Source organism: Diadema setosum, chromosome 8 (assembly GCF_964275005.1).
Source record: "Diadema setosum chromosome 8, eeDiaSeto1, whole genome shotgun sequence".
NCBI lineage: Eukaryota > Metazoa > Echinodermata > Echinoidea > Diadematoida > Diadematidae > Diadema > Diadema setosum.
The window spans coordinates 27,850,362-27,873,827 of NC_092692.1; the positions used below are offsets into that span (position 1 = coordinate 27,850,362).

At 36.5% G+C, this 23,466-nt stretch overlaps 2 protein-coding genes across 2 annotated transcripts; both read left to right on the top strand.

Moving 5' to 3' along the window:
- Positions 1-125: 125 nt before the first annotated feature.
- On the top strand, positions 126-7,674 carry LOC140231852 (retinol dehydrogenase 8-like). Its single transcript, XM_072312003.1, has 5 exons — positions 126-390; positions 589-768; positions 4,651-4,744; positions 6,439-6,556; positions 7,447-7,674. The coding sequence occupies exons 1-5, from the start codon at positions 126-128 to the stop codon at positions 7,672-7,674; spliced, it is 885 nt and encodes a 294-aa protein (XP_072168104.1).
- A 6,963-nt stretch (positions 7,675-14,637) lies between these two features.
- On the top strand, positions 14,638-20,402 carry LOC140231853 (retinol dehydrogenase 8-like). The gene is made up of 5 exons (XM_072312004.1): positions 14,638-14,902; positions 15,509-15,688; positions 16,683-16,776; positions 17,676-17,793; positions 20,058-20,402. The coding sequence occupies exons 1-5, from the start codon at positions 14,638-14,640 to the stop codon at positions 20,283-20,285; spliced, it is 885 nt and encodes a 294-aa protein (XP_072168105.1). The 3' UTR covers positions 20,286-20,402.
- The last annotated feature ends 3,064 nt before the right edge of the window (positions 20,403-23,466 follow it).

The window sequence follows — 23,466 nt, forward strand, 5'->3', positions numbered from 1 at the left end:
AGTCAAACATGTCCATTCAGAAAAACGGTGTATATACGTGTATTAACCTTGTAGGTAGTATTCCACTAAACAGTATTCGTCTTCACTTCGTTTCAGACGTAGTCTTGAACTCCACACTTCAAAGTATGGCACCTCTAATCACCCTCATCACCGGTTGCTCGTCAGGAATCGGTCTCTCCACGGCGGTCAAGCTGGCCCAGGACCCCAATAAGTCGTACCTGGTCTACGCCACCATGAGGAACCTGTCCAAGAAAGATGCCCTGGAGAAGGAGGCAGACAACGCTCTCAACGACACTCTCTTTGTCAAGGAGCTTGACGTCAACAAAGAGGACCAAGTCGTCTCAACCGTGAAGGAAATTGTGGAAAAACACGGAAAACTCGATGTCTTAAGTGAGTTTAGTCTTTAATTTCTCATTATCTTTTCCACTCTCGTAAACAAACTGTCTCACTGTCGCCATCTAACGGTCTTAGGGCCTACTCTGTTTTGTTAAAAATCTAAAACACCCTTCATGTCGCTTTGTTGTTGTTGGATCAAACAATAAAAACGAAGTAGCAAATGGATATCCTTTTTTTGTGCTAAATTTTCAGTTAACAATGCTGCACTTGGCTACTTTGGGCTGTTTGAAGACATCAACATGGATGAAATGAGGTCTATACTGGAGACTAACATGATTGGGACTTTCCGCTTGACCCAGGAAGTGATTCCAATCATGAAAAAACAGGAGTCAGGACGCATCGTCAACATCAGCAGTATTGGAGGATTTTTTGGTAAGCAACGAGCAGATGATAGTGATTTGGTGTGATCATTAGAAATAGAAAAAATAATTTATTTTATAAATACAGATGCAATCCTACTGAAAAAAAATAAGAAAAAATATGTTTCATATAAAAACACACTCACCACATTATTACGTACGCGGAAGAAAAACTTTTATGTAAATCAGATAAATAAATATAAAAATGATATTAAAAACACATGGAAAATATCAAAAGATGCTATGAATACACCTAACAATTCATCCAATATTACTGAAGTTCGATGGGGCGATGCCTCCAGCAACACTCCCGCTGGCATGGCTGAAATTTTTAATGACTTCTTCTCTTCAATTGGACAAAATCTTTCTCAAAATATTCCTCTTTCTAGTAAAACTTTTACTGATTTTTTAGATACACCTAACTCCAAAACTATATTTTTTGACCCTACATATAAAGAAGAAATAGTAAGGATTGTTGCCAATTTGAAAGAAGGAAAAAGTCCTGGCCACGACGGAATTGATAACCACCTGATAAAAAACATAATTCCTCAAATAGTGGATCCCTTAGTACATATTATCAATTCATCGCTTACAACTGGCCATGTGCCAAATAGCATGAAAATTGCGAAAGTAATTCCTATTTTCAAGAAAGGGGAGAAGGATGATGTCAACAATTATAGACCTATATCTTTATTATCTTCTATCTCCAAGATTCTTGAAAAAATAGTTTACATCCGGACAGTACGTTTTCTTAAAACCTGTGACATATTTTCAAATGTTCAATTTGGATTCAGGGAAAACCACAGCACAACACACGCATTACTCGCCCTCATCGACAAAGTCACACACGCACTTGACACATTTTCACACACGATAGGTATCTTCTTGGACTTCTCCAAGGCCTTTGACACGATTAACCATGGAATACTTCTCGCAAAATTATCCCATTATGGCATACGTGGAAAGGCCTTGGAGTGGTTCACGAGTTACCTATCAAATAGATCCCAATTTGTACATGTCAATGGTTTTGATTCTCAAAATAAAACGATAACATGTGGTGTCCCACAAGGGAGCTTACTAGGCCCGTTGTTATTCATTATTTATATCAATGATTTTCATAGATCCTCGGAGAAACTATCATTCATATTATTCGCGGATGACTCTAACCTTTTCTTTTCCCATCCCGACCCAAATATCTTAGCAAGAACAGTAAACGAAGAACTGAAAAAGGTTATACAATGGATATACGCAAATAAATTGTCACTTAATATTCAAAAAACAAAATTTATGCTTTTTAGTAACTCTTTAGATAGCCTCCCAGGCAATATATCATTTGATACTACTCCCCTAGAAGAAGTTTCTACTTTTAAATTTCTTGGTGTTTGCGTTGATAACAAGCTTTCATGGAGGAATCATATTGATAGCATATGTAAAACTATTTCACGAAACATTGGCGTAATGAACAGATTAAAATATTATCTTCCTTCATGTGCATTATTAACTCTTTACTCTAGTTTGATACTACCGTATCTAAACTACGGGATTCTTGCTTGGGGTAATACATATCAGATATTACTTGATAAACTTTTTTTATTGCAAAAGAAAGCACTCAGAACTGTTTTTAACCTAACTACACGAGAACATACAGATCCTTTGTTTTTTTACCATAAAATACTAAAAATAAAAGATTTGTATGTGTTTCAACTTGGTCAGTTCATGTTTAATTATAACAGCAACTTTTTACCCAAAATATTTCACGACTCTTATCATCGAAACAGTCATGTACATAACTATCCTACGCGACGATCCAACGAATTCCATCTTCCATTCATGAGAACCGTACATGCCCAAAATACATTTCTGTATACCGGACCCAGACTTTGGAATAATCTAGATAATAGCTTAAAAGACTCACCCTCATTCCTCACATTAAATACAAATTCAGAAAACATTTGTTATCTATTTATAATTCTAGATAATCTGAATTAATTGTTTTAATTTATGCTTGAGGTTTCACCTGTCCTCATGTCGCAGCACTTGGCGTGTTCTGTATGCAGACCTCTCTTCTCTCTTCATTCTTCTTTTCTCTTCCTTCCTGTCTTTGTTCCTCGTAGACTTGTATTGTCACCGTCTTCTCTCTTCTCGGTACTGTCTCGCGTCGTATATGTGTGTGGGTAACTGAATGTCTGTACGAGTGTGTCGTCCTTCTTATATTTTCCCGGTACACCAGTTCAATGAATACCGTCTGGGCATTAGCATTGATACTTATTTCCTATTATTGTCGAAGCCAGCGTATAGCTATATTTTTACAAACGACTTAAGTAATCTATATTTAATATAAATGCTGTAAGAAAATAATAAAACAAACTTGAATAATATATTGCTTACTCATCAATTATCTAGGGATCCACGTCCTACAAGCTTAGCTTTTTTGTGGATCGCTATTTTCCAAAATTGAAGTTATTTTCTGAAAGCTCGCGAAGTATACATGTATACGCATCGTTCCTTCTGATTATTGTACATATGTTGATGTATATAATTTATTTCGTATATTACATGAACCTTTTGTAAAAGTGTAGACAATATCATTTTATGATATGTATACTTTGCATTACGTTTTGATTTTCTTTGATTGGAAATAAACTATGATTAAACTTGAACTTGAAATTTGTTGTTGTTGCCAGTCAATCATTTTAGAAGTATATGTTTTGTCAATGACATTATCTATTTCTCTGTGGATTTTACGTGTGATATAGTTTGATAATATATATATAGTTTTGAAGTACTTAATATGTATGATTGCAATGTATTTTGGCCTTCGGGCTACGAGTTTTCAAGTTGTTGTTTTTTTTTTAACCAGGTACACTATTTTTAAGATAAAAATCCAAAAAAGAAAAAAAAAAGAAAACGAAATGACAAAATCAATGGTGGTTAAGATCATGACAGTCTCTTTCTGTAAACCTTCGAAGCAGCTAATAATTATCACTATTCATACCAATACGCACAGTCAGAATTCAAACACGCGGGATACCATGCAATGCGAAGCCTGGCCCGCCTCGGATATATTCGGGAATTCTTTAACGATTATTGGGCACAGCTTTATCACTGATCTATATGTACACACACACCCGAAGAATCTCGGCTGGAGTCGAATATTACCGATGAGAGTACGCTTCGATGCACACGGGTAATTCTATTCTAGTAGGCCTGCGTTACTCGTTCATTGATTTTCTCGTTTCCCAGTCGATCTCAGCGCACATTTTACATGGTCTTATTTTTTCATTTCTTTACGATCATGTACACTGTATGTGGGGCTGAGTCGTCCTCTTTTTAGTAAGTCCTTTCCTTGTATCCTATATTAATATATATACATTTGACTGCGTTTTTCATGAAACTGACTGTTGCGCTGACCAATCAAATCCCAGGTTAATCTAAGTTCAGAAACTATTATCTCGTCCTAATGACATTGGCCTAAATACATAATCTATACTAAAATATATATATATATATATATATATATATATATATATATATTACTACAGACAATTTGCATCTACTAAGACGATTGAGTCTGCACAGACATAAAGTTAAAGTGTCAATTTGATACAGGAACACTTGAAGTCAATCTTCTCGAATATGTTACCAACTTAAGGATAAAAAATCAACTTGGTGATATGAAGCCTTTTCATGAGTCTGCAACAGAAATAAACAATGGTATTTTACCAAAGTTGTGCTTAAATGAAAACAAGTTTTTGCTTTATCCTAAAAAATGCTGGAAATGATAGATAAGATTGCGATTAAAGGGTACTGCATCAAACTATACAGAAATAATTATGTATATGGGGACAATTGATAGGCTAACGAGCAATTAATATATTTGTCGTCTCTCTCACAGGAACCCCGTATAGTGCTGTTTATTGCGCTACAAAGTTTGCAATGGAAGGCTTAACGGAGGCTCTCTATCCAGAACTGAGGTGCTTTAAAGTTTGGTAAGCTTTCCAATTGTTCTATCTGTTCCGTCATGATCAATTCTAATCAAAGGAAAATAAGAATCACGTTCAAACAATACGGGAACTCAGTACAAATGTACTAGAATTTTATCATGTATAGCTGGGTGATGATCATGCCTACAAAGGTAAAGATTACTACAAGTGCTTTGAATATGATGAAATAATGATGATAGCAGTGTGCTATATAGTCCCGTGATGGAAACAGTGCACTCCCATTATAGCGAACACTGTTATAACGAAATTCCGGTTACGACGAAGTGAAAATTCAGGCTGCAATACTATCCGCTTTATGTATTTCTATTGTTTATTTTTCGGTTATAACGAAATTTCTATGTAACGAAAGAAAACTGCCTGTCCCTAGGACTAGGACGGGAGTCCACTGTATTTATAAAGATAACTCAACGTAACTTATCAAAGGTTTATAATGAAAAAAAAAAACAAGCAAGCAAAAAAAAAAACCCAAATAAACAAAACAAAAGAAAATGAATCGCATTTGTAGCTTAAAGTTCATGTAAAAATATAATATACATTTCAGGTGATAAGAAAATACACCAGCAAGCGAAGAGGAAATGTTCCGCCAGAAAGATTCAGCCAAATTCTGTAACATGTTTAAGAAGTAGTTTGATTGAGAAACATTATATTTCTATGGAAGGATCAATATAAAACCAAAGTTGTCATATCTATTACGGTCACCGCAAGATGCAATAATGGTGAACCACACCACAACAGAATGGAATCGAGCGAAGGTGTACACACTTCAGGAGGGCAAAATGTTAATAAAAAGCGAATACCAATTTTGTTAATGGCTTGTCAGAATGCTACCAACGTCTTTAATATTTCGACATTTCCAGTCGGTCAGGTAATTATGACATTTCAAACGTTGTTATTACTCCATGTTTAGACTCTGTGACTTTCTAAAATGATCTCACTTTCTCACAGAAGGAAGAAAATGAAAAAAAAAAAATCTAATTTTGACGAACTCCCTATCAATCAGCTTCCCACTGAATTAATGACATCGTCTGTGACTATCTGTGTTCTACCTATCTTTCATGATTGTAATCTAATGAATCAGAAAGAAAAAGTGGTTTGGTGTGGATGTAGATAAAATAAGTTGTCATTTTCTGTTGTTGTTGTTGCTGTTGTTATGTTTTTAATCAGAGAAGCCATTTACCCGCCACAGGATGAAATTTTAAGTGATGTAGAGAATGATATATGTTTTTACGCATGCAGCAATGTGTTTCCATGAAAACATCTTTATTTTGTCTACGGTGGCCTACAAACATATAGCGGGACTCAAATACTGAACTCATTGACTAGGCATTTAACATTAAGACATCACGTCGAGAGGAAAGCGCGGTATTGGGTCTGTGATTCCCCCTTCCTTTCTCACTTTCTATCTCTCTCTTTCTCTCTCATCTGGGTTTTGTTTTATTTTCTTATTTTTCGTTTTGTCTTTTCTTCGGGATTTTTTTTTTATCACCGTTCGTTTCATCTTGAGAAGACACACGCATACATGTATATCTCAAAGGGTTAAGAAGTAAATATACAGTATAAGCGACTAAGATTAGAAGGTACATTCCTACATTACGCGCAATTTTGAGGGGTTTGGTCTGAGGCATAACATTAAGGCAATCATGTTGGCATTTTTTTTTCATTACATCTTCGGATGGCAGGATCAGCAGCATTTGCCCCGGAGCAGTCACAACAAACTTTTTGAAGAACGTGGTATCGAACGAAGCTTCGAGCGAGTCCATATTTCGCGCGAACGACCCCGACTCCCCTTCGGGAAAGGTAGGCGTCTGATTCTAAATTTTACCCTCAATGATACGAGTACTGCAAACGAAATGTCTGACATAAATACACATACGCAAAAACATTATAAGCCTATCTCTCTCACGCACACAGTCACACACAAACACACACACACACTCTCACAAGAATAAGCAAACAGGCATATGTTTACTCTCACATCGTAAGGAGCCGTTTGTATATATGCAACTCCATCTCGAATATCACATTTCAATCGAATAGTACGACAATGTGGATAAGCCCTTTACAATAATCATTTCAGTATCATCGACACTTCATTCAATGAAAAAACAAAATCTTGGTAGCTCTACGTCTACGTTCATAAGAAATAAAACGAGTGAAATGACATGTAATGAAATAAAACAGCAATGTGAATATGCCTTTATTATAATTGCAAACCCTGGTGTAATGACGTAATTATGTCAACGTTGTCAAAGTATGTACGATGATAACAAACATGATAATCTTATGTAAATGTGGATTTTATAAACGTATATATTTTTACCATGTAATTTTTATATACCTTCACAGACACACACATACACAAAAAATTATACAAGTATATAGGCAAACATACGCTTAGATTTTTTTTTTTCACACTCATTTATGTATGTTGTGGATTTGAGAAGAAACAAGTGTAATGTATATGTCGTGGATGTATTTTTTGTTTTAGAAAGTAATGATTTCTGTGTTATTTATACAATGATTAAACAAATGTGTGTTATTACCTTTTGTATCTCATTTTGAAATGTGTGCTCTATATATGTATAACTATGTATGTTGATTCATTAAGATTTCCAATGGAAAATAAATGAAATGAAATGATGAATCAATGATTTTAGTAATTACATTACCGAATATTCTCCTAACAGTTGATGAGATCCTTCGTGGAGATGGTTCCAAGCCACACGAAGAATTACGGTCAGGAAGCCCCTGACGTCGCCGATGTCGTGGTTGAGTGTCTGCAGGATGAACAACCGAAGATTCGTTACGGAACCAGCGACTATTCGCGACGCCGGATGTCGCAGAAGTACGCCGACGGAGTAGGCGGAGAGAGAGCTGAGGAGTGGTATCAGCTGATGTCCAAGTTGTCGACGTAATTACGTCCGTTTTGGGACTGTTGTGTATCATTTCCACCTCTACTTTTTTTTTTTCACAGCCAACTAAATATGAATTGTACCAAATTTGTTATAAAGTGCATCATAAACTGAAAAAGATTATCTCAGTACGATTAATGACAAACCATTAATATGAATTTTTAGTAATCCTGATGGGATGTATATATATATATATATATATATATATATATATAGAGAGAGAGAGAGAGAGAGAGAGAGAGAGAGAAAAGAAAAGATGACGAAGTAGGGTAGTAATGCATTTTAGTCCAACAGTGCTATTTATTCAGACCAAATTTTCGAAGCATACATCTTCACGTCTTCCTCAGGGTCGACAATGACAGTTATGAGAATAAACAAGATGACTCTGATGAAGACGTACGTATGCGTCGGAAATTTGGTTAATATCACTGTTGGACTGAAATGCATTACTACCCTATACCCCGTCATCTTTTCTGTACTGGTACCGACACGCGGACTGCAAACATCATCATTACATACAATCCTAGGGACACCATTTCTTTTGCCGTATCCTGAAATATTCAGTGGTATTGGTACACATTGTTCATTAGGATTGTTACAGGAGAGTGGAAAATTTACTTTATCAAGGGACAACTAAGAACATTCACACACACACACACACACACACACACACACACACACAAATCCTGTATAAAATTCCTAAAATTTGGGTGCCACTTACGTAAGACGTGCTATTATCTCTTGAGTTGATGTAATGACCAGATTCCATATTCATGTACCTTCAAGAAGGTCTTTAAGGCGACATTATTAATTTGGTCTGTTGTCATGTGGTTCTGAGTTTTATATAAACATGTTTTATATATTGAAATGTAAGGATTAACATTATGGAATAGTGAAATTAAGCTGAACCTTTAATGGTTGCAAAAGAACCGGAATATCGAACTTTATTTTCTCTTAAAATCACCAAGCAATTATTGCTGAGCGACTCAAACCATCCATTAACTCTCGTTTTGTTATAGTCTTCTATCTTTTTATCTTCACACCACGTAGTCAGTTTTTTCTCTCTCTCTTTTCTCTCTTTGACATTATTTTCCTTCTCTCTTACTGCATGACAGCAACATAGTGTATAAGGATTTGTCCAGGTGTCTGTTTCAGGTTAGTTTAATAGGTTTCCATATTTTAGTTTCTTTTGTACTTCCGCTTCTTATGTACAAAAGTGTATCAATCATATGCCTTGTAAATTGTATTACGTATGTGTTTGTGTGTGTGTGTGTGTGGGGGGGGGGATGAACCCTACAAGCACTGATTTTTAGCATTTCCGTATACTTACAATATTCCGAAAACTTATGTTTTATTATGCATTGTGATGTAGTTTATGTATTCATTTTCAGTAAAATATTCATATGTTTCTGTTTGAAATGGAAAAGAAATAAATGGATGAATTAATGAATAAATGAGTAATGAATGGATTTATTTAGTTGCTATACAATATTTGAAACTGTAGCATACTATTATCGATAGCAAAGGATTAACGTTTACATAAGTCATTATCACCAGTGCCTGGTGCCGTGCCTTGTTTATGGTGACCCACCAATATACATTCAACTGTGTTGTATACTAGTCTAAAATTTCGCCTGTAAATAGGGCGTACTTGAACATGAGTGATAATGAAATGACACGAAATGGTATTTAATATCGTTTTTAAATGCTTTCATGACCATTTGCCTTTGGAAAAACCATGAACTCCTATCATTTTCCTTCAGTCTTTCTCCTGATGTGATCCAATGCATTTGTTTCCATTAATGCGCAAATCTAATACCATCTCAGATTTGAAATTGGTCAATTGCATGACGTGGATATGTGAATTGATTTTCAAATTGATGACCAGATCATGCCAGCAGGTATAGGCAAGGGGTTCAAGTAGTTTCAATATTGTTGACAACCATCATTAAAGCTAATTGGTACCCTGTCGGGTAGGTAGGCCTATAACTTTTACTTATTTTAGCAGGTCCTTTACTTAGAATACGTGATTGAAAGTTTGAAAGTTTGAGAGTTTGTAATACTTAACAACCCATTTATGTTGGGTATCGGAGTCCAATCAATGTAAAAACAATTGTTTTCACACTTCAATTCAATAATACAAACTGAGTTTCAAATTAATAAAAAAAACCACACAAAATAACCATAATGAAGTAACCAAGAGTGAAATACAATTGATGAAAAGGGAAAAATGCACAGAAATATGCACGATATAGTGAACAAAAATAAAGGAAGGAAAATATTATGAGAAAGAGATAGAGAGGAGAAATGGAAGGGAAGAGAGAAGGACGCACAAAACTAATGACAAAGTACACAAATTAACAGTAAGAAAAGAAATACGAGTGACATAATTGAGAAAAAGACAAATGGAAAATAAAAAACAAAGAAAAAAGCAAAGATAAAAGAAATATATACTGTATACATACTGTAAGTAAACAAAGAATGAAGGGAATATTGAGAAGAAAGCGAAGGGAGAAAAGGAAAAGATATTCATTAGTTTCACCAAACGCCTAGATGCTATCTCAGAGCGGACTAGAAGCAGAATATTCAATACCCGTTAAATTTTTTGCTTGGAGTTCAAGCAATTGTGTTCCTTTTTGAGATCCCTCCCTATTATGAGATCTTCTGAGTATAGGCTTACTCACAGTTGTCCCGCGTATAACGCTAAGATAATGATACAAAATCCTCAATACTTTCAGCTTGATAGTTTACTTTGTAGCGTGCATTCATGTCATACTCCTGATGAAGAAAATTATTAATGAAAAGTTAAATATTATCTTCTGAGTGCAAAGATAAAAACATTTGAAATATGTAATATATAACGAAATTTCGGTTACAACGAAATAAAAATTCAGGTCGCAACATTATCTTCCCTTTGTTTTGATAAATTGTTTTTTGTAAATCAGTGTCGTTGAATCCCTAAGTTCCACCCTCCGTCCCCTCCCGCCACCACTGCCAGCTGCCGACACACATCCGGCTGTCGTTTCACAGTCCAAGCCTTGGTATCAACCAGTGAACACCTACCTAGGAAGCTGACCGCTCACGGACTACTGACAACGACTTCCCCAGGTAAGACTTTTGAATCTTTAGTCATGTATCGTCCGGTAAAGCTCACACGAAATCACCCATTTCTGTTACATTAATGGTAATGTCATGACGAACCCGCGGAGTGGGGATTTCCCGGGGGCCAACCCGATCACGACCACTTGTTACATACAATGCAGTTACGAGTACGTGCGTGTATTATAATGTCATGTTAAAAAGTCTATAGTCCCGCAGCGAGAACAACCAGGTTGCAGGGACTGGTTTTGCCCGTCTGTGTTGATGTCATGAGAACATATCCCTTGACCTTGCTTTGTGCTCGGTGAAATCTTACAAGTCCCTTTCTGTGCTTTATCCATCTCTTCTGTTACAGGCACAGCCGGTAGGTAAGCCTACAAATAAGTATTATGTGGACTGTATGTAGTTTCACATAACATCATATTCTTTTTGCATGGCATTTCAACATTTTGTGTGTTATGTGACTTATGGGTATAGTAAACAGAACAGTATCGTAAAAACTCACAAAATAGCCTACTGGTGTAGGCCTACATAGACTACCTACATGCAAAATGTGTAGTTACATGATAGTAGTTTGTATGCTGCTTATCAATGATACATTGGCTACATAGCCTATACATACAATGCTTATATGCATATCTATCATACAAAGGTGCATACATTGACAGACCTACTTTTATCATTATACGATGCTCTTTCTGCCCCATTCCCAAATATCCCTGATTTAGGACTTAATGGCTATGTGATAAAACTATAAGCAACAGCAACAGCATGAATATTACAATAACACCTTCAACAAAAATGTAACTGATACAGATATGCGTAATATTCGTATCATGCTTCACACTAGTAGTAAGCGAAGCACCTAGTCGTAGCTAGGAAACATAATACGCTTGAACCTCATTTGTTTGATAGTTTCTTGGTTGTGATTGGTTGCAATAAGGGGCATAACTTCAGTAATTGCCATCAATCTTGATCGTGCTAAACCACCTCATAGTGTCCGTATGTCGGTGCCCCCTACTGCCTCGTAGCACTAAAACGGCATCTTATTGGTTCGCAACAGTACGTATGGTAACTGTATACATTTTTGCTGTGAACGCTTGGCTTCCAAGGCGTGAGGTTACCCTTGTCCAATTTGATCGCAATGCGAAGGCAGAACATACGACATTTTGTTTATGAAAGTGTATAAATTGGCTAGCGCAATTGCTATCAACCAAGCAGAACTGTAATCACTTTTATTTTGTTTATATCAGTCAGACATGAATTGCTTTAATCGGGGCATTAGAAGTGATACATAACTGCTCCTTGTCCACTCCACGCTATGACCCTCCGAGCAAGCTCCTCGGGTCATAGCATACAGTTGAGATCCCTCGGGGCAATAATAATGTCCCGGAAAAGAAAAGAAAAGAAAAAAACAGTTCATATGTGTATTATGATGTTTACAATGGGTATTACACAAAGAAATGTTGTATGCTTCTCTCTGTGTGTGTATGTGTGTGTATTGTCAGTTATTCTCGTCTGTCTGTCCACATGTCTCTGCAATGGTGCACTATAGATGATATGCACGCCTGATGACAATGCAACTTCGCACGCACGAACAATTACCCGGTATTGAAAAAAGCTAAGTTACTTTTTTTTTCCTTTTTTTTTTTTTTTTTGGATGAAGATCGGTGATTTTCTGATTCACTCCTAAAAGATAATTTTCAGACACTTGATTTTGATTTTTTTTTTCCACCCATCTTCAACATATTATGATGTATACCAACAACTATTCACGACTTGTTGCTTTCTCATATTAATTCATATTTCGGGGGGGGGGGGGGTTGGTGCATACATACACTATGCTCTCTGGCATTGAAGGAAAGCGCGGCCTGCGATGTAGACTAGGTTACAGCTCGTTATTTCGAAGGTTCGTTATTCCGAAGGCTCTTCAGTCCGAAGATTCCTTATTCCGAAGGTTCGTTTTTCCGAATTTCATTTTCGGATGAACAAATCTTCGGAATAACGAACCTTCGGAATAACTCCACAAATGTTCGGATTAACGAACCCTTTTTCATTTTCGGATTAACAAACCTCTAGGTATAGAGAATTTGCGTGTTTCGGATTAACGAACCTTCGGAATAACGAACCTTCGGAATATCGAGCCTTCGGAATAACGAACAGCACCCGTAGACGATTGCATTCACATGTAGGTGCATGGTAACCATTTTATACGATTTTATTAGATGTAGGGCTCACGTATGAATACATACTCTTTTGATTAATCCTTCCCCCATTCCTCTTTATCATCAAAGCAGATCTCATATTTTTGTGCGTGATATAAAGCGTGTCTCTCTGCTTTGCTGCGCGTCATGTGTATTTTCTCATATTTCGTGGGTTTTTTTCTTTTTCATTCTAGCCGTCCATTGTTATTTGAGAAATGAAAGCAGGATATTTTCGTGTAAGGTAAAGAGTTAGGAGCAAACATCGCCCAGTCCAAAGTACGCGTATAAATATAGGACTATAGGTTGCAGAGTCACGTGCTCTTTCCATGACCTATGTGCATAATATATCATTATTATGCATTGCACATGGGATCATAACAAATTAGAACAGGTCTCGTGAAGCAGGTTGTAATAAGGGTAACGTATACGGTATGACAGGAATTGCCCAGTATCGCACCTGGGCAATATTGAACAACAAGTCAATTATACATGCGGTCACCCTTCTGTTTCGTTTGTCGCTGACACTCCTAATTACAAATACCGCACTGAGATGTTGGCCTACAACTAGATTTTACACTAATCTAGTAATCTAATAATACTACTTTTTTAATTGTAAAAGATAGAATATATGGATTCATTATTACCTAAACGATTCACTAAGACAGCCACAACAGCAGTAAAAGAATGATTAGTGTGGAGCTTTGATCATGCATCATTTTCATCGGACTTGACTGAAATTAAAGACAAGTGTATACTGTACGCTGCGTAATATTAAGTGCATTATACAGTACACGCATTGTATGGTGTCGTACCGGGCAAAGTCTGATAAGGGAGCCCCGTCGAGTTAATATTTGCACTCGCTTTAGCACAACGCGCAAGCTGGATTCCATTGAAATTAGCAAATATTGGCAATTACTTGGCATTGCTTTTCGCCCTGTTGACGTTGCCGTAATTTTCCGTAATTTATCATCTTTATGCATCATTCTCATTGAAAAACAAAAATAAACCACAGCAATTGTGGCTGCCTGTTATCTCAAACCTATTTAGGTAAAGGTACCAACCTAAGTATGGTTGATGGGTTGTCAATTCTGATATATAAAAATAGATGTACGTATATAATTTCCAGCGTCGAAATAGTGATCTATGTACAAATTCCACGATATTTTAATGCTATCCTTCCTTTGATACAATCAATTGAGAAAGATGGAGTAACACAGACATTACTGGTACAGAGTATTTCTAAAAGCAGTGATATATTATTACTATATCATTAAAGAATTAAAAAAATGCAACTGTAAGTGATAACAGGCAGATGCAATTAGAGTCAATATGGTTACAATATAAAATTGAATGTGTCAGGGTACATTCGAGAAAATGAAGTATAACAACGAGGGAACACCCGATGACAAAGGGAAACAGGAATTCCTTCAGTTGTTATATCGCCTGACAGCTGTTATCGATTTATGTCGATTTCTCTGCCGAAGCACTTCCACGTAAAACGTCTGTGTCTGAAGCTGTCAGCAGGCCCTTCGAATCAACAGTAGCTTGCTGTGCATCTACGTGTACATTGCTTGTAGGCAATGGTCCATTTATAAACAGTTATATTTTGTCTTCATTTCGTTTCAGCATACCCTGGTTTCAGACAGCCTTAAACTCCATAAGTATGGCACCTCTAATCACCCTCATTACCGGCTGCTCGTCAGGAATCGGTCTCTCCACGGCGATCAAGTTGGCCCAGGACCCCAATAAGTCGTACCTGGTCTATGCTACCATGAGGAACCTGGCAAAGAAAGATGCCCTGGAGAAGGAGGCAGACAACGCCCTCAACGACATTCTCTTTGTCAAGGAGCTTGACATCAACAAAGAGGACCAAGTCGTCTCAACTGTGCAGGAAATTGTGGAAAAACACGGAAAACTCGATGTCTTAAGTGAGTACAATCTTTGATTTATCATTTCTTTCCTGATCTCGTCGACAGACTCTCTAACTGTGCACATTTAAACGGTTTTAGAGCCTAATCTGTTCTCTTTCCTCTGAAATTCTAATTCATGAAAAGATGGGCCGGCCATCTTTTCAAGCAATGCTTATAATGGCGGCCCTCTGCATAATCGTTTCTTAACTATAAATGCTATTCTTATCACTGCTGCATAGACATGCATATTGTATATTATATTTCTTTCATATCGTTGTTTATGCAAGTCAAAAGACTGTGTTAAATTTATTTTATATATTTCCTACATGTTCATGATTATGTACTTATATGTATCGTGGTTTATGCAAGTCAAACGACTCTGCGTTGAATTTACTTTGTATACTTCCTGCATCTTCATGATTATGTAACTTATGTATATTGATTTGCAGAAAATAAAGTATCTATCAAACATCAAACAAAACATTTCGTTATTTTTTTTCCATTTCTTCGTTGGATTTTATTTTGATATAAGATAATAGATTTGGCAGATGTATTTCTTGTTAGAAGTAGTTGTTGTGCTAGATTCTGTTTTTTTTTTTTTTGGTTCATATTCTCTTAAAACAGTTAACAATGCTGCATTTGGCTACTTTGGGCTGTTCGAAGAAATGAGCATGGATGACATGAGGTCTATGTTGGAGACTAACATGATTGGGACTTACCGCTTGACCCAGGAAGTGATTCCAATCATGAAGAAACAAATGTCTGGACGCATAGTCAACATCAGCAGTGTTGGAGGAGTTTGTGGTAAGCAACGAGCAGACCCATGTTCAACTATATATATATATATATATATATATATATATATTTTTTTTTTTTTTTTTTTGCGGAGTGCATTTCGTATCTTATACTCGAGATGCTTTTCTTATCTGTAGACACATTTTGTTTGATTAGGTTGTATTTCTGTATTTCTTTGTTATATTCAATTACAACAGCAATTTGACACAAAGTATGAAAAAGGGGAACAAAAGAAACAAATTTTTATAGGAATTGTCAATGACATTATTTACTTCCTCCTTGGATGTCAAGATAGCTCAATGTGTGGTTTGGACGTATTCATATGGGATTGCAATGTAATTTAGCCTTCAGGCTCAGATTTTGCACGTTGCGTTTTTTTTTTTTAACTAAATAAACCAGTCTGATAATAATAATAGTAATGAATAATTAATGATATGACAAAATCAATGGCGATTATGTATTCTGAACACGTGGCAGTGTTTTTCATGAAACTAAATGGCTGTTGCGCTGACCAATCAAGTCCGAGATTAATTTAGGCTCAGGAATTACAATGTCGTCCTAATGACATCGGCAACTGTAAGTTATACTGCAGTAATCTATATTGTAAAAAGAAAAAGAAAAATAAAGATTGCTACCGACAATTTGCATCGATTGAGACGATTGTGTCGACACAGGAATAAAGTAAAAACAAAAAAGTATACATTTCATACAGGAACACTGAAGTTAATTATATTGAATGTGTTGCCAATGTAAGGATAAAAACAAATTCAGTGATTTCAAGTCTGTTCTTGATTCTGCTACAGAAATAAACAATGGTATTTACCAAAGTAGTGCTTACACGACAAAAATGTTTTGTTTCACTGTAAGAATGCTGAAAATAATTATCAAAATTACAATTACAATTAAAGGATACAGCAGCAAATTAGACAGAAAAAGAATATGTATTTCGGTAATTTATAGGCCAGTTTCGGATATTATACTGGTCATCTTTCATCCATGACAGGATCCCCGTATAGTGCTGTTTACTGCGCTACCAAGTTTGCAATGGAAGGCTTAACGGAGGCTCTCTATCCAGAACTGAAGTGCTTCAAAGTTTGGTAAGCTCACCGCTAGCTCTAGGTGTTCCAAAATGAGCAATGAGTTTAATGAGAAAAAGCGAATACCAATTTTGTTAATGGCTCGTCCAAATGCTATCATCCGTCTCATTCTGACATTTCCAGTCGGCCAGGCAGTTATTGCATTTCAAACGTTGTAATTACTCCGTGTTTAGATTTTGTGCCTTTCTTAAATGATCTCATTCTGTCACAGGAGGGGAAGGAAATGAAAAAAAAAAGCGTCTAATTTTGACAAACTTCCTGATAGTTAACGTCATCTGTCACTCTCTGCGTACTACTTGTCTTTCAATAATTGTCTCCAATCAGAAGGAAGTGGTCTGATGTGGACGATGTGGATTAAATAAGTTGTCATCTTCTGCTGTTGTTATGTTTTTTTTTTATTCAGAGAAGCTACTTTCCCGTCAAAAGATAAAATGTTTTGTGATGTATATGGAGAATATTATATTTACGAATGCAGAAGACTGTCTCCCTCGAAAGAAGTCATGCAGTGGATTCCATGTAAAAAACTTTATTCTGCATGTCTACAAACAATGGCAGGACACATTAAATAGGCATTTAACATTGAGGCATCAGACCGATAGAGGGCGCGATGATGAATCTATGAGCTCTCTTTCCCCTTCTCACTTTATCTCTCTCTCTCATTCTCTCTCTCCTTCTCTTGTTTGAAAAATTTTTAATTTGTCTAGCCTTGTTCTTGTTTTATATCACCATTCATTTCATGTCGAAGAGAAACACACATGTATACACGCGTATGGCAGAAGGATAAGACGTATTGAAGCATAAAAGACTAAGCGTAGAAGGTACATTCCTGCTTATGTGTAATCTAGAGTGTGAGGCACATCATCGATTTTTTTTTCTTTCATTACATCTTCCACCCGAAGGATTAGCAGCATCTGTCCAGGAGCAGTCACAACAAACTTTGTCAAGAACTTGTCATCGAACAAAGCTTCGGGCGAGTTCGCAGCTCGCGCGAACGACCCCGAATCCCCTTCGGGAAAGGTAGGCATCTGAATTCAAATCTTACCCTCAGTGGAACAGTTTTGGTTTAGATGGGGCTGCAGGTTTCCAACTTTTGTGTGTGTGTGTTGGTGAGATAATGAAAAAGCTCTTATGAAGTATGAAAGAGCATGCAATTCTTAGAGGAATTCAAAATTTATTTGATGAAAATTGGTCTTGAAATGGCTGAGATATCAACAACAACAAAAATCGATCCTAATAAAATGTGACAGGCCACCACTTTCATCAGGATCTCTTTGTTGCTCCATGGTTTTGGATATCTCGATCACATTTCAAAACCGATTTTCCCCTTAGAATTGTATGCTCTTTGGCATTTTATGGAGTGGTTTCTAAATATCTCACGAAACAAAAGTTGTATCATCACCTCATCCAATAACATACCATTCTTTTAAGTGTCTAACATAATTACACGTAATATACATATACCTCTACCTTCTTTCTCTCTCTTTCTTTCTCTAACAAACACACACACACACACTAAAAAAAAAAATCGGGTCAGTCTGACCAAGGAGGTTTTATACATGGAGTTCCAACTGGCTGTAAATATTCAAACAGTTGTCAGATTTCTATTGATGTACAAAAGAATTCCACAGGTGCCCTTGTGCCTTTGATAATCGATGTTTGACGCCGCCGTCTTGCTTAGCAATCTGAAGATATATTTTGAACTTTATCATAATGTTGGCCATATTTTGCCTATTTACTCATTAAATGAAATGAAATTTCACTTTAATAATGATAAAGCATATAAAACAAAAGTCAATTCCGTCCGGAAATTTGCACAAAAGTGTAAATCAGAGCTGTATCATGTGAAAATGTTTAAAACTGTACCATCCTGGAAAGCTGGTTTTATCACTTTTCGGCTTAATTTCCCCAATGAAAAGTAATATGGACTGATCTTCAAGTATAGTTCTTTATTGATAGATATATCAGATTAGTGCCCATGCACATATGCCCAGTCGAGTAATTTTCGAGCATTTTTTGCTCAATTTCTGTTCGCGCATCATCGTGTCTGTACCACCTACCTTTTATTAAGAAGGGGTAGCGAAAAGTAATTACCATCACAAAGACATATCTTCCTTTGAAAGTGGCTGGTGATTATGCAATGAGACACTAGTCAATTGTCTTCCTATCTGTGAGGCAGCTCCAGTTTAGCACATACTTAAAATATTTCTTAGTGGCGGCATCAAACATGAGACCAAAGGGAATAAAACTGTTGTTACTTCATGTATAAAACCTCCTTGATCTGTGACCTGGAAAGGGTCTGTTGGGGCCACACTCCGTTCCGGGTCAGAAATGACAAGGAATGGGGTCAGATATGACCCCATTCAGAGTCACGAATTGGGTCAGGGTGACCCCATTCCGGGTCTTCATGACCAAATTCCAAGTCATTTTTGACCTGGAACGGAGTGTGACCCCAACGGACCGGGTCAGTTCTGACCCGGATGTTTTTAGAGTACACACACACACACACACACACACACGCACACGCACACACACACACAAGAGTATGGAAGAAAATTCTTCAAAAAGTCAAAATTTTCCGGGTCACTACTAAAATTTAATAATTAATTTGTTTCTTGTCTTATTAACAACTTTTCCTGCAAGTTTCAGTCAGATTCGTCCTCAACTTTTGGATTTATTTTTGGCACAGACAAAAGAACAAACAAGCTGACAAACAAACACCGATAAAAACATAACCTCCTTCCTTGGTAGAGGTCACTAGAAAACCGCTATGAGAGCACCGCTCATTACCACCAATACACGCAGGCTGAAAATCGCCCAATTTCCCAATACAGTGTATAGAAGACTTGTGCTTTCGTCATCAGCTTCCACCAGGTACGCGGCGCCACGCCCGATCAGATCACACGCACTTTTGAACTCCCAAATCCATTGACCCTATATGCCAACAGATTAGAAAAAAAAAGTCCTTCAAAAATCCAAAACAATTGCCGGATCACTACCAGAATTTAATCATCTGTTCCTTGTGTCATTATCGACCTTTCCTGCAAGTTTCATTCAAATCCATTCACAGCCTTATTTAGCACGCTGACAAACAGACAATCAAATAAACCAACGCCGATGAAAACCTAAGCCCCTTTCTTGGTGGAGATAATTATTGCCAACCCTGGTGTAACAACGTAATCAACATTGGCAACATTGTCAAATTAAATGATGATTACGAACATGATGATGAATCAATGACTCCAGTGATCACATTACCGTATACTAGTACCTTTCCCTAATAGTTGATGAGCTCTTTCTTGGAGATGGTTCCAAGTCACATGAAGAATACCGCTCAGCAAGCCCCCGATGTCGCCGATGTCGTGGTCGAGTGTCTGCGGGAGGAACAACCGAAGATTCGTTACGGAACCAGCGACTATTCGCGAGGCCGGATGTCGCAGAAGTACGCCGACGGAGTAGGCGGAGAAAGAGCGGAGGAGTGGTATCAGCTGATGTCTAAGTTGTCGACGTAATCATGTCTGGTATCTATGGATTATTGTGTATCATCTCCGCCCATGCAGCTTTCACAGCCAACTAACTACAATTAGCATCGTAAACTGAAAATTTGTTCGTAAGATTTGCGACAAGCCATTTATCTGAATAATGAGTAATCCTGATGTGGTATATATATATATATATATATATATATATATATATATATATACATGTATATATACATATATATATATATCCCTGAACTAGTTTCAGTGGATGATTGTAAAACCTTTATCTTTCTTTCAAAGGGACACCGTTTCTTTTGCCATATTCTTACAATGTACTATAGTATACCTTGTTCATTAGAACTATTACAGGGGAGTGGAAAATTTACTTTATTCGGGTCAACTCATACTAGAATAAAGAAAGTATCAAATTTCTAAAATTTGGTTTCCACTTACATAAAGTGTGATTTTATCTTTTAAAGGGGATGGCTAGTAACTGATCAGTGGGAATCAGTGGGAATACTTGGGGATGATTGTTCCAATCCTTGTGGGATTCATTTAAGAGTACATTATATATCTATTGTTGTGTGAAAATTATTTGCTTCAGAATGGTCTCATATTCAAGTAATGTGCAGTTTAATGTTTCCAGGTTAGCATACCTGTACAGTGACGGGGCGATCGTTAATAGGCCGTTAACGATCGCCCCGTCACTGTACAGGCATGCTTAAGCAACATTATCAATTATAACCACTTGACGTGAAAGTCTCAGTGATGTATAGATTTATTCAGCTCCTAGATAATATTTGAAATTGAACCATGACACAGTGTATTATCGATAGAAAAGGATGAACGTTTACATTATTACCATGCCAGGTGCCGTATCATGTTTAAGATATCCCACCAATATACATTCCACTGTGTTGTATACTAGTCTACAATTTCGCCTGCAAGAAGGGCGTTGTTAAACATGAGTGATCATAAAATTACAAAGAATGGTATTTATGGTTTTTACAAGCTCTCATGACCATTTGCTTTCGGAAAATCATGAACTCCCTTATAATTTCATTCAGTGTTATTCCTGATGTGATCCAAGCATAATGCGCTTGTTTATTAATATGCAAATATACAGTCTCAGACTTTTGTGAATTGGATAACATGGATATTTCAATTGCTTTTCGAATTGCCGAAGAGAGCATGCTGGCATATAGGCAAGGAGATAAAGTACTTTCAATCTAGTTGACAACCATCATTAAGCTCATACTATACCTGCTCGGGTAGGCAGGCCTATAACTTGTACTTATTTTAGCACGCAGAAATGGTTATTGAGAAAAAGAAAAACACTCAACCTTTTCGCATTTGATAGGTTGACTTGAGATTCTATTTGATTTTGATTTATTGGAATCTCAATGTGTTGTACTGCATTCTCTAATCCTTTCGCCGTGTTAATGCCAGAATAATTTAAAGAAAATTAATAAAATTTCCCATTCACCAAGAATCAACACATTGATACTGCATATTCCTTGGTGTTGATTCAAAATTATCAGTGTCGTTTGTGCTATTGTAGTTTTGTTGTTGTTCTTTTATTTGCTTTCTCCTCACCATCACATACGGTTGATCCCGACCACTAAAGCACTGCTAACTACAGTACTTGGGCCGGTTATTTGCCTTGGTGAAATGATTATAATAATCTAACAACCACGTCGTAGATGTTGCACAAAATATGGGACATAATGTCGCACAAAGTTCACCTTGTGCTCTTGTTTATAACATGATCATTTACATGTACTTAGGCATGGAGCGTGTAGAATATTCAAAAGTAATGTACTATAAATGTTATTTTGGAATGATTCGTGATACACACTACATTGTTGATAATTATCAATGTTTCAACCGGCATAACCTAGAAGTCATACCAGCAACCTGAAGGTTAAAGATGTAATTGTGCTATTAAAACTGAATCAACTTCAACTGAATACTATAACCAAACGTGTTCGTATTCAATTTCTAATAAAATTACGCATACTGCCAAGAATGAGCATCAACTTCTTACAAAGTTTTCCAGAATATTTTCTGTGCGTGTTTATGTTGTGTATGCGTATTTTTTTTTAAAAGAATAAGAGAATGAAGAAAATGGTAGAAAATACGACAGAGAGAGAGCAAGACATAATAAAGCTATGTAAGAAAGAGGACGTTGGAAACGAGTCCCTTGACATTCAATCCAATTTGGTTCAATTGCATTAATTCAATCGAAGTATACCTATTCGATACCTATATGTCGAAGTATATTCAACCGAATGTAATACATAACACAACGTATACATCTTTCAAATTATATTGTTTGCCAATCTGTAAAATTACGAGTCAAAAATATGATACAGAATATAATGTAGACGAATGAACCTATGATGAAAGAAACACTGTTTACTTTGCAAGGACGACAAAAGTAAAACAGCGATGGGTATGAGTGATCTACTGAAGAGTAGAGCTTGTAAGACGCATATCTTTCGATAAACAACATGCAAATAAAGTATTTATCCTAAAATGGATTATATACATGACTAGAGCATTTTATTGATAACTGTTTATGTGATGCACGTATATAATATGAAAGTATATTACAAACAGTGTAATAGGCCTACATGTTTCACAGTACAGAGGAAATGAAAATGTAAAATAAAATATCAATATTACGGCATCGCAACACTACGAACAACAAGAAAAGGTATCGATCCAGGTCAGTGAACATAAACTGAAATGTCGTGTGTGTGTGTGTGTGTGTGTGTGGATGTACGTGGCAATGCTTAAACACGATGATACCGTTGTGATACTTGTACGATGTATCAAAATAGAATGGATCTATATTACTGAGCAAAAATCAACAACCGTGTATTATCTCGGGGCGATTCATAGTTTTCTTCTTTCTTTCTTTTTGTTTGAAGTGCATTGCATCTGTTTTTTGTGATCAATAGAAAAGCGGTCATTAACATTGCACTTTACACTGCAAGGCGCATGTGATAACATAGGCCTACTTACGTGTCGATTTGTTTGCTCAACGACTTCAGATCAAAATTCCACCATGCGTCAAACGATTACATTGTCATGTGAACAGGGACCTGTATTGGCCTCGAGGCCTACGTTTAGAAATTTGTGCTCGCAAAAAAAAAAAAAAAAAAAAAAAGACGAGTAAAAAACTGAAGGGAGTTTTCTTGTCAAG

Excerpts from the sequence above, each read along its gene's own strand:
- LOC140231852 (XM_072312003.1), top strand. The coding sequence starts at position 126 with ATGGCACCTCTAATCACCCTCATCACCGGTTGCTCGTCAGGAATCGGT. Across the intron at positions 769-4,650 it reads CAGTATTGGAGGATTTTTTG|GAACCCCGTATAGTGCTGTT; the intron begins GTAAGCAACGAG and ends TCTCTCTCACAG. Across the intron at positions 4,745-6,438 it reads CTGAGGTGCTTTAAAGTTTG|GATCAGCAGCATTTGCCCCG; the intron begins GTAAGCTTTCCA and ends TTCGGATGGCAG.
- LOC140231853 (XM_072312004.1), top strand. The coding sequence starts at position 14,638 with ATGGCACCTCTAATCACCCTCATTACCGGCTGCTCGTCAGGAATCGGT. Across the intron at positions 15,689-16,682 it reads CAGTGTTGGAGGAGTTTGTG|GATCCCCGTATAGTGCTGTT; the intron begins GTAAGCAACGAG and ends CATCCATGACAG. Across the intron at positions 16,777-17,675 it reads CTGAAGTGCTTCAAAGTTTG|GATTAGCAGCATCTGTCCAG; the intron begins GTAAGCTCACCG and ends TTCCACCCGAAG.